Source organism: Bos indicus, chromosome X (genome assembly GCF_029378745.1).
Source record: "Bos indicus isolate NIAB-ARS_2022 breed Sahiwal x Tharparkar chromosome X, NIAB-ARS_B.indTharparkar_mat_pri_1.0, whole genome shotgun sequence".
Taxonomy (NCBI): domain Eukaryota; kingdom Metazoa; phylum Chordata; class Mammalia; order Artiodactyla; family Bovidae; genus Bos; species Bos indicus.
In genome coordinates, this window is record NC_091789.1 from 121517468 (window position 1) to 121529519 (window position 12052).

At 47.1% G+C, this 12052-nt stretch overlaps 1 protein-coding gene across 1 annotated transcript; it reads right to left on the reverse strand.

Annotated features, from left to right (window-relative positions):
• Positions 1-5414: 5414 nt before the first annotated feature.
• On the reverse strand, positions 5415-10552 carry LOC139180929 (melanoma-associated antigen B2-like). Its single transcript, XM_070783558.1, has 2 exons — positions 10373-10552; positions 5415-8132 (listed from the first exon to the last, which is right to left on the reverse strand). The coding sequence occupies exon 2, from the start codon at positions 8069-8071 to the stop codon at positions 6812-6814; it is 1260 nt and encodes a 419-aa protein (XP_070639659.1). The 5' UTR covers positions 8072-8132; positions 10373-10552; the 3' UTR covers positions 5415-6811.
• Between the last annotated feature and the right edge of the window lie 1500 nt (positions 10553-12052).

Here is a 12052-nt window from a genome sequence, read left to right on the forward strand (position 1 = left end):
CTAACATTTTCCTGGACACTCGGAACATTCACCCCACTCTCACTTTCCCCCACCAAGAAAGGTCACAATCTCTCTTGGTACTGAACTGTGCCAGCCTGAGACAAGGGCTAATGCCAATAAAGTCAAATTGCTGTTCTTACCCATTTCGAGTACAGCTGATCTAAGCTATATGCTTACCTGTGGTAATGCAATTTCTTAATTGCATTCTGGACCTTCTATAAAGGTATTTTGTTACTTATACAATGTTAAAATCCGGGCTGCTGAGGGGATACAGGGGCTGGGTCCCATTCCACTGTATTACAGATGCCACTCAGTCAGGACCGTTTTCTTTATTTCCCGATACCAACAATTTTTCTGTGTTCATTCACATTGGCAAGCAAATGCCAGTTCTCTTGACATGTTATCTTGTTCTGAACCACAAAGGGAGATTCAAGGACTTGATTCATTATACAAAATACCAAAACCTTTATACTTACACTGAAATACAGCAATAAGTGGGATATACTTTGTTCATAAACACAGATATGGAAGTCAAATAAACTTTCAATTACAAGGAAAAGTATTTTAAGAGTACCAAAAAAGAAAAAGAAAGCCCTAAACAGAAAAAGATACATCTCCCAGTTACTGAGGTCAAGTAAGAACAAAAGAAGACATGAAATATGTTCCTTTCAGCTCCATCTTGGCACTCAGTTACTTGGAATACTTACTCCTGTTTTCAATCACAAGATGAAGCATCTGCCCTGGATGTCACTATGTGGGAGGAGCTGGAAGACTTGGTTCTGGAACGTGCCCTGCCCATGGCAGTAGTGCTCTGTCTTTCTCAGCTCTCAAGGCCTCTATCTTCCTCATCCTATGATGGAATTCAGGACCTCCCAGGGCTGATATCAGTAAATGGAAGCTACAGAACCCCAGTGGTCCTGGGTGGCTATTTCTTTCACTTCTTTTGAAGGGGCTTTACATATATATCTGACAATTCCTTCTCTGACCTGAGATCGCCCTCCTTACACCAAAGGTCTCAAGCCCCTGACAACTGTACTGTGAGCGAGATGTTCAGCTTGAGAGCTCTGCCTGGAGCCTTCTTATACCTAATATTCTGGGGGTGTTGCTTTCCTCAGTCCAGATGCATGGCTATCTTCCTATAGGCCCTTGCTCCTTTGATAAATGGCTTCTTGGGAAATGTCACATCCCTGAAAAGCCCCAAGCAGTTTCTCTACTGCAAGTGTTGCAGAGAAGGAGTCCCTGTCCTAGGAGTGAGGCGAGATGGGAAATCCATGGCATAAGTAAGGGGGCCCAGGTAGAGACGTGTGAGAGAAACAAACATGGTAACCTGTGTCAGGAGCCGTGTTAGGCATTACTGACAAAATGGAGGTGTGGCCCAAACCCCCTCTCCTCATCCCGCAGGCACAGTCCTGGGATGAAAGAGTTAGGTTTTGTGATTCTGACTTGTTCTTTCTTCGGTTGAGTTGGCTGGAAAGAACGTTAAGGTGCTTATTGTTCTTCAGAGAACTATGAGAAAGCACAAAGCCTTCTGCAGTTGTGCCCATAAAATAATCTATAAAGTAACCATTGGCATTTGTTCAAGGATTTTTACAAAGAATGTCCCAGGGTGAGCATGTAGGCCGCAGCTTGAGGCCATGGGAAGGATTGTTATCTGAGACCTGTTTGTGAGGGAAATGTTGATGGCAAAGGAAGTTTGCTGAGTTTAGGGTTTAGGAATAATTAAGAATAGCGAGAAGCCTTTTTAGGAGAGAGTGAGCTTAGGATACTAGGGGCAAGCAGAATTTAGAAAGGTAAGAAATAAACTGAGGAATGTGGTAGGCAGCCCAGACATAAGCATGAGTTACAATGTAATCACAAGTAAACACCATTCTGAGAGAATGGCTGAAACAGGAACTCTGTTTAAAGGGCAACAATGAGACAATAAATCTGGGTGAGGGGGAACTGAAAAATGTCAAACCTCTGACCTAATGCTTTTGTCAAAGTATAAAAGAAGACCTGATGCTTGAAATAAACATGTAGTCCCATACCTCGAGTCAGAGGCTACATCATTCTTGGCCGGCACCGCTCATCCCTTCAGGCTGATTCCCTGGCTGCTGGAGCTGGACTCCGGCAAACCTGTCCCTTCTCTCCTTCAGCCAGACTTCACAGGGAACTTATGTTTGAATACATAAACTTTATATTTTATGTCTAATAGATATTTCTTTATACAAAGAAATGGCTCTGAGATGACTTGTTTTTGAATCCTGATCTTTGGAGCTTATGTGTAACCGTAAAGCTTTCAGATCTTTTTAGCTTATCCGAGACTTCATATATATGGACAGATGATCCTATTGTCAGCAAACATCATTGCTTTGTTTCTTCTCTTCACATGTCACATTTATTTTAGTTTTATTATTATTATTGCTCTAGCTATGTATTACAATATAATAGTTTGACCTGAGAGTCCTTCTTCTTATTGCTTCTGATACATTTCACAGTAATGAAAATAAAAGGGGAATTAAGGGCACAAGGTCAGCTCAGGCTTGCAGGAGTGAGAGGGTGAGCTTTAGACTAACTCAACTCAAGGGCCTACGACCATCCTTGCCACTTACCAGCCATGGGAAGTTTGTCAGATCATTAAACTCTCTGAGAGCGCCTCAGGCTCTTTATCTGTGAAGTGAGTTTGAGAAGCCCTGTCTGGAAGGACTGGTGGCATGGTAATTGTAAAGCATCTACCACAGTGCCTGGAAGGCACCATATGCCTCCTTTCTCATGACTGGTGGCTGCACTTTCCATCAAAGATCTGACCTCCCTTAGGCCTGAAATAGGACCACTTAAGTGGCTCAGCAGTAAAGTATCTGCCTATGGTACATACAGGAGCTTCAGGAGACCTAAATCAGTCCCTGGGTTGGGAAGATTCCCTGGAGGAGGAAATGGCAACCCACTCCAGTTTTTCCCTGAAGAATCCCATGGACAGAGGAGCCTGGGGGGCTACAGTCCATGAATCAAAAAAGAGCCAGGCACGACTTAGTGATTCAACAATGACAAAAAGAAGGCCTGATATAAAGAAGTAAGGGAAAGCCTTGCCTGACAGCCCTCCCCGGAGCTTTCAAGAACTGATATCAAAGGGTATGGCATGACACTCTTTGTCTCTATTCAAGGATGGGTCCACTCCTCAGTCTGCACTCAGGCTCCAAAATTTGACTTCTGGTGGGGCCTGGGGAATCCCCTCCTTCTGGACCTGAGGCTTATCTCCTCATAGTAAGACCCATACCTCCCTGGGAGCCTGGAGGAGGAAATGAGGGCGGCCTTATCTAGCTACTCCTGCCCATAGTCTCACAAGGATGAAAGCTCTAGAAGCTGGTTGAGGATAAAAGACAGTTCCTCTCAGGGTCCCAAATCAGGGTTCCAAATCAGGGTCCCAAATTTGACTCTCAGCCAAGCCCAAGATCCCCCCCTCTGTTGACATGGGACCACCACCATCAGACCAAAACCCTAACTTTCCTGCTACTCCTCGGTCAGAACTGAAGGGTCCCTTGGGCTGACAACTCTGCCTGGGGCCTTCTAGCCTGATACTAGGGAGGATTCTACGTGGTCATCCTGGTATGTGGGTTCCCACATTCTTTACCATCCTCACCCTGACTTAGAAATAACCTTGAAATATTTACAACCTGGAAATATTCACTGACTTACCTTAAAGCTTCTCCCCTCAAGCCCCCAATTCCCTGAGACCCGCGAGGAAGAGGTGGAATTTGCCTCATTGGGCCACCACAGCCTGTGGTCTTCCGAGGCTAACAGTAGTGGAAGGAATAAGTTCTGCCCCATTGTTTTGAGGTGGGTGGTCTTTTCAGTCATCAGGGTCCTTATCTTACCTTCTGGCACAATCTGGAAATCATACTTCTATGAGCTGTGGCTGCTCCCTTTGATCAGGATGAGGTTCTTTACCTCCATGAGATGTTCTGGAAGGAAGTGAGTAGGACTCACCATGTCACCAGGCCTAAGTGGCACAGTCTAAGGCCTAACAGGAACAGTGCCCTCTGTAGCCCCCTTCTTTCTGGGAGGGATCCTTCGCTGTCAGTCAGTGCCATCTGTTGATTCCTGTTAGGAACTGGGTACCCTTCCTCAGCTGATAGAGGCTTCCTCCATTAGTCCAAGGACTTTAATGCCCTGAAGCCATTCTCCTTCAGGAAATAAGGGATACACTTACTCTGAAAGCCCTGCCTCTTCCCTCCCAGGGCCCATTACATTTGCAGGACTTTCTAAGAATTTATCTGTAATGGGGTAGTTGGCTGACACACTCCTCATAGAGGACTGTGCAAATGTCATGCCTGGGATTTCCATTCTCTGATGAAGAGCCAGCCTATAAACCAAGGTCCACATCTCCTTGACACCCTCCAGCCAGAAGTCAGGGGGCCCTTGAGCTGGCTAGCTCTTACCTATGCTTCCCAGGGCTAACTGGAGAAGAGGGACTTAGTGTAGCCCTGTCGGCTGGGGTTGAGGGGCTTCCATATCCACACCCTGGGTCTTCAATTTGACTCTGCACCCTTCCTGGGGCTCTATTCTCTGCTGATCTGAGGCTGAGGACTCTGCTGATTCCCAATGTCCCCACCTTCCCGGGACCTGAGTTAACCACAGCAGCCTGGATTGTTCTGGACTTCATGGGATTGCCAATGAGGACGGGTCTTTACCAGTTGCTACTGTTGTGGCTGGGTCTTTCTATCACCCTCATTCAGGTTTATCACCATCATTTCTGAGAGACTGACCCTCTCTCCTATCTAACCTCAGAACTCGGTCCCAAGACCAAGTTTCTGAGAAGCCTGAAAAATAAGGGAGGCATGCTTAGCCTAACAGTTCTGAGATCCTGTGTCTGAGAGCAGACGGGAGTGCTCTCCCAGTGACCCCCCACCCCATATTCTGGGGTGTTGCTCTCCTCAATCCTCCTCCATGGGGTCCTCATCTTGCTGTGTCTTGGATTAAAGGCTTCTGGGGAAATTCCACATCTCTGCAAACTCTTGAGCTGTGTTTGCTCTGCAGTGCTACAGAGAATGAATGGGTCCCTGTCCCAGGAGTGATGGGAGATGGACAAGCTATAGCCCAAGGAGTCCAAGGAGAGGTGGTAGCCCATCAGGGAAAAAAAAAAAAAGTACATCAACCTATCTCCTCATCAGCCAGGTGAAGGTTCTCATGGCATTTCTGTTCTGATAGATTTACTTTCTATAGGCAAGAGACTGTAAGCAAGATATGGAGAGCCCTTGGTCTTCAGAGGTTATCTAACATGGCCAACGTACATGCTTATACTGGCACAGAATATTGTCTCTTTCATTCATCTGTGAGTAATGAATAAGGTATACGTATTTTTTGTTAAATATATTTGGTATTCTTACTGCTCTGGCTACACATTCCAATCCAGTAGCTTGAGCACAAGGGCATTCTTTTTTTATCACCTAGGACAAATTTTGAAGTGCTGAGAAAAACACTGAAATAAAAGATACAGGGTGGGGACTTTCCTGGTGGTCCAGTGGCTAGCACCCCAGGCTCCCGATGCAGGGGGCCCAGGTTCGATCCCTTGTCAGGGAAGTAAATCCCATGTGCCGCAAATAAGATTCAGCACAGCCAAATAAATAAATAAATAAAAAGTAAATGAAGAAGGAAAAGGAAATGAAATGTCAAAAGTACTTGTTTAAAAAAAAGACGAGGGTGTGTCTCAGGGTGGGGAGAGAATAGTATGAGTGCTAAAGTTAGTTTAGGGCAGGAGTCTAGTCCCAGCTCTGTCAATTACCAGCCTTAAGTATTTTGGCACAAAACCAAACTCTAACTCTGTAAGCCTCAGGCTCTCCACTGTAAAGTGAGTTTGATAAGCTCTGTCTGGTAGGATTGGTGGAATATATGTATTTATGGAAAGCATTGGGCACGGCGCCTGTATCTATTGAGATATTAGGGGCAATAGCAGTTATCACTATGATTATCTTGACCTCAGATGTTACATCAGCTGGGTTTTTTTTTTTTTTGGCATCTAAGAGATGTCAGGGACTATGCAGTGTTCTGATAAAAAATAAAAAAAGATCCAACCTCCCCAATCAGCCAAACTTGTGCTTAGCAATGAAACCAAAGTAATATGTTCTCGCCACCCCTTCTTTATCTTGCTTCTTTCTTGTTCTTTCTGATTCAGAGAGTAACTCAGCCTCTTCCAAATAATGACAACTTCTTGGAGAAACTATAACTGCATGGGCAGAGGCATGCACTGATTTTTTTTTTTTTTTTGACTAAACATTGCCAGTACAAGCATGAAGTTTTCTTAAGAGCAGATGCTCAATTAATGTTTGTGTAAAAGAAGAACCACGTATAAATCATTTGCTGTAATTTATATTCTCAAACATTCTTGTAAAATATAATCTGATCAAAGTATATATCTTTTACATTTATTTAAAGGGAAACTAAACAGAGAGTAAGTAAAGCAAACCAAAAATTGACAAATTTTCAGCTATTTCTCTATGCATCTATGTTCTGAGCCTTAGTGTGGTGTCTTGCATATTTCTATGGATATTCTTATCCTAAAGTGTAGTTATTCTCATCTTGGATCACAAAAGTGATTTGAGGATTTCCAGTATGTATTTCAAAGAACAAAACTCTTAATCCTAAATCTGACAAACAGCAAACAGCATGAGACCCACGTAATTCAAATACTTCTATCATGAACCTAAAATAAACTTTGTTGTAAAAAGTAAAAATTGAAAATTGAGGAATAAAAAGTCAACAAGTTATTGATGCACAGTAGGAACACAGGTTGACAGGCTTTTCCAACCACAAAGTGAAGAATGTGCTTCAGACCACACTAGGGGCCAGGTGAGTGGCTGGATGTGGCCCTGGAGTGGGCACTGGTTGAGGCAGAAGTGCCAGCCCTGGCTGCAGCAGAAGTGCCATCTCTGGCCGAGGCTGAAGGGCCACCACTGGCCAAGGCAGACATGTCAGCCCTGGCTGAGGCTGAAGTGCCAGCCCTGGCTGCAGCAGAAGTGCCAGGTCTGGCCGAGGCAGAAGGGCCAGGGCTGGCTGAGGCAGAAGGGCCGGTCCCGGTTGCAGCTCTGGCTCCAGTTCTCTCTGCCTCCTCTCTCAAAGCCTCCTCATAATGTGGCAGTAAGGCATCAGGGACCAAATCGTTGACCTTGGTCAAAAATTGCAGGACTTTCGTCTTGCTGTTTTCTGTGAGAGCTTTAGGACCCCACAGGAACTCATAGCGAGGGGGATCACTGCCAGGCACCTGGTTGTATTCCAGGTACTCTTCCTGCACCAGATCTTCTGTGATGAGCTTCCTGGTGTCTCCAAAGATGAAGTGCATTCTTCCATCATAGATGCCCAGAATGTTCAGGAACTTCCAGACCTCCTCCTCAGAGGCACGATGGCCATTCAGGTAGATGACACCCAGCAGAGGCATCAGAAGACCATTCTTCGGCAGCCCCCAGTCACCTCTCATAGACTCACTGTCGCTGAGATCTAGGTTGCTCACCAGGGTATAGCAGTGACTGTTGGGCCTGACTTCCTTCAGCACCATGCCAAACACCATCTCCATGTGCTCAGAGGCCCTGCTGAGGATCTCAGAGAATTGCGCCTTGTACCTTCTGTGGATAACCTTCACCATTTCTGACCTCTTAATTAGCTCCCTCATCTTATACTTTAACAGCATGTACTTCACCAAATTCTCTGACTCCATGGTCAGAAGATCTGTGTGAGAGCTCTCAGCAGCAGCTGAGGCCTGGGAGGAATTTTCACCTCCCTGAACTTGGCCCTCGGCACCTCCACCAGATTTCAAGCGTGCTATGCCACCTACTCCAGATCTCGAGCGTGCTGCGCCACCACCACCAGATCTTTTGCGTATAGCACCTGCAGCAGCACTGGTGGTGCCTTGGGCTCCCGGAGGCCCCGTGGCAGTGCCAGCAGCAGACGAGCTTGAGGGAGCACTCTCTGAATCAGGAGGGGAGAAGGAGGTGGTCTCTTCTCCCCTAGACGTGGTAGCCTGATCATGAAGACCCTGGATCTCAGCCCGGGCCTGGCGACGTTTCTCACGAGCACGGTGCTTACTCTTCTGCCCACGAGGCATGACAGCTGTGGTCAGGGACCGCAGGCAGGGGTCTGGGCCAATAGACAGGAGATTGGGGCACCTGGAGGATGGAGAATGAGGTGACATGAGCACGTTAGAACAGGGAGATTCTACCTTGGCTTAATCAAAGGCCGCCTCTGCAAGTGTCCTTGAGGACACTGCCCTAGGAACCCACAAGGCTCCAGTTTTCCTGCTCAGCTTGTCTCCTGAGAATCCCAGAGGAAGAACAGAGGCCTTACTATTCCTCTGCATCCTCTCAGCCCTGCTTTGGATTTACTGAGGTGACACCACGTGCTGACAGTGGGGTCCTCTCAGCTCATCTTCAGTATTATCACATCAAGTTCTGGCTCTGATGCAGACACTTCAGACCTCCACATGATCCAGAAGCAAGTGAAGGGATGCCTCAGTCCACCTCCCTCCCAGGGGACACCCAGTGCTGAGAGCTCAGTAGGGTCTTTTCTACCCTGAGTTCACTGGGATCATCATTCAAGGTCCTTACCTTGGCTCCTTAAAACGCTGGGCACTATTTTCCATTTGCTAACTGGTGGCTGCACCTTCAGACAAGACATTTCCCCTCCCCTAGACTTGGTATAAAACAGTAAAGCATATGTTCAACCTCACAGCCCATCCCTGAGATTTCCTGGGCTGAAATCCAAGGGTTGGGATGCATGCTCTGAGTCCTCACTCAGGTTCCTTAACTGGGCGCCTGCCAGAGAACCTCCCCTTTCCCCTGAACTGATACCTGTCTGATAGTAAAAGCCAATCACCCTGTGTCCCCACAGGAGGAAGTGAAGATGACCTCATCTTCCCAAACACGGTCTCCTAAGAATGGAAGCTGTTGCAGGCAGGTTGACGTCCCTGTGGTCCCATCCAAGATCCCAAATCAAAGTTAATTTTTTTTTTTTTTGCTCCTCTTTTCTTCTATATGTCTTTTTTAAAACAAATTTATTTATTTTTAATGGAAGGATAATATATTTACAGTATTGTGTTATTTTCTGCCCCACATCAATATGAATCAGCCATAGGTATACTGTATGTCCCCTCCCTCTCCAAACTCTCTCCCCTCCACCCCATCCCACCGCTCTTAAGCTGTTAGAGCACTGGCATTGAGCTCCCTGAGTCATAAAACTAATTCCCAGTGGTTATTTATTTTACATATGGTAATGTGTACGTTTTCAATGTAACTCTCTCAAACTGTCCCTCCCTCTCCTTCCCCCACTGTTTACACCAGTGTGTTCTCTATGTCTGCAGAGCCAGGCTGTCCTGCAAAGAGGTTCATCAGTACCATCTTTCTGGATTCCATATATATGCATTAATACATGATATTAGCTTTCTTCTTTCTGACTTAATTCACTCTGCATAAAAAACTAGAAATAAAACTACCACATGAGCCAACAGTACCATTACAGAGGATATATCCTGAGAAAACTAACTGAAAAAGACACTTGTACTCAAATGTTCACTGCAGCACTATTTACAACAGCCAGGACATAGAAGTATCCAAGGTCTACATTTGACACATGACAGGGTCTAAGAGCTCTCCCTCTGTTCACCACTGTCTTAGCTGACTACTCCTTAGCCCACAGTGGGGACTGACATGTATTCTTGAGGTCTGCCAGGGATGACGTCAGGGAGGATTTGGTCCGAATGATGTGGTGTGGAACATATCCACGGCCCCCAAGGTTCTCACCATGACCCCTGGCAAATCTGAAACCCTCCCTTAATAACCTAAGGCTACCACTTTGACCTGGTTGCTCATTTCCCTGAGATGTCCCGGGAAAAGTCATGTCAAAACGCCTGATTCTCCCAGGCCTGAAAACAGGGCTGGTGCTTTATGTGGCCCCGTTTCTTAAGGAAGTGGCCGCCATCCTTACTCAGCGTCACAACCATGAATCATGTTGCAGACTAGCTCCCTTTGTTGAACTGGGTTTATTCTGTTAGAGCAAGTTTCTCACTTCACCAAAACCACCTCCAGTGGACACCAGGGGGCACGACAGTTGGCCAGCTTACCCGAGGCCTCCTAGAGCTAAGTATAGGGGAGTCGCTCAGTGAGGCCCTCTTGCAGTGTCGAACTCTGCTCCTCAGCCCTCAGGGCCATAATCTAGGTCCTAGACCTCCTCCGGGGTAGAATCTGGGCCTACCCCCAGAGACCAACGCCTTAGCCTGAGAAACTCTAGACCACATTCAGCCGATAGCTCTGAGGGGCCCACAAGAGCCATATCACAGGGGTGGGATGTGGATGGGTTACTTTTATTACTGGGAGGGTTGGGAAAGTCCCTTCAGCTCCATTCAGGTCCTCACCTTGGTTCCAGACGAGTCCTGGACACTAAGTCTCCGCCAAATGGTTGCTGCGGTTACTGGCCGAGCTCCTCGCCTTCGAACCGGAAGTGGAGGGGAGCTGCGTAGGGTCCTACGTGAGGTCGTCTGGGGTCGACGGCAAGGGCAGCATGCTACGGGAAGCCCGGTAGCTCAATATTCATCCGTCTCTGGATTCTCTCTCAGGGTCCTACGTGTGCAGTTTATCAGAGCCCCAAACGCATCCATCTATGAACCCAAGTCCTACAGCCCCCAAACAAAGCCCTTGCCTTCGGAAGTCCCTGCTACTGCTCCTGCTAAGTCGCTTCAGTCATGTCCGACTCTGTGCGACCCCATAGATGGCAGCCCTCCAGGCTCCCCCGTCCCTGGGATTCTCCAGGCAAGAACACTGGAGTGGGTTGCCATTTCCTTCTCCAACCCAAGTCCCTAGTGGAAGGAATCGGAGCACTGTTCTGGGGAGATCCTCTCATTAGCACTGATCGTCCTCACCTTAAGTCCGGTTATGGTCAAGATGACACCCCTCTGCAGATCTGGGGCCCTATCCTGCTAGAGAAGGCCTTGTCCTCCCTGAGTTCACACAGGTGGAATGTGGGGACCACTTAGAAGTAGCTGTTCTGGGTCTCTCAGAGCTAAGAATTTACAGAATGCTGTTTGGCTCCCTCTCCAGGCGTCCCCGCTAACACTCAGCATTGTCATCTGAGGTCCTGCTTGGCTCAGGTTCGTCCACCCACGAAACTAGGCTGATCCTATTAGACAGAGGCCTCACCTCACTGAGAATTTCCAGACTGAAAATCAACCTGACATCTGTGCCCTGAGCTTCCTGGGGAGCACAGCGACAGAGATTTTCCAGGGCCTCCTTCAATGCAGTGTGTGCTACTGTGAGTGCACTTTCACGTCCTCACATTGACACGGGACGAACCCTGTAACTCCACTCTCTGCTTTGTGAAGCTACCTGTCTTACATCAAGGTCCTAGTCTTGAGAATTCCAAGTTGGAAGTCAGGGTGACCCTCATGTGATCGTAGTCCAGAAGGGCCTCCGAAAACAGGCAGCAGGGATGCAACTCGAGTCCTTCTGGATTCCTCTTGCTCAGCATCCTTACTACATCTACCACAGCCTGAGACTGCTCCTTCTACTGATCTAAGATAGCTGTTTGGGTGACCACTATAATCAGGAGTCACTGTCTCCACAGTCCTCTTTTATGGAGTTCTGATATCAGCTTCTGTTGCTTGATTAAAGGCTTCCTGGGAAATGCATATTCCTACGAACACTTGAGCAATTACCCTCTAGCAAATCTTGAAGAAAACGGGTCTCAGTCCCAAAAGTGATGTAAGATTAGGAAAATGCAGCACAAATCAAGGAACTCAGGACAGATGGTATGCTGTCAGAGAAAAAGAGCTGATATATTTCTTCTCCTCAGCCAGATTTTGGGTGTGTGCTTAGTTGCTCAGTCATGTCCTACTCTTTGCAACCCCATGGACTGTAGCCTGCTAGGCTCCTCTGTCCATGGGGATTCTCCAGGCAAGAATCCTGGAGTGAGTTGCTCTCCTCCAGCGGATGTACCAAACCCAGGAATCAAACCCAGGACTCACATTGCAGGTGGATTCTTTACTTTCTGAGCCACCATATTTAGGGTGGTTCTAAAATCTTTACTTTCAGGACCCTCC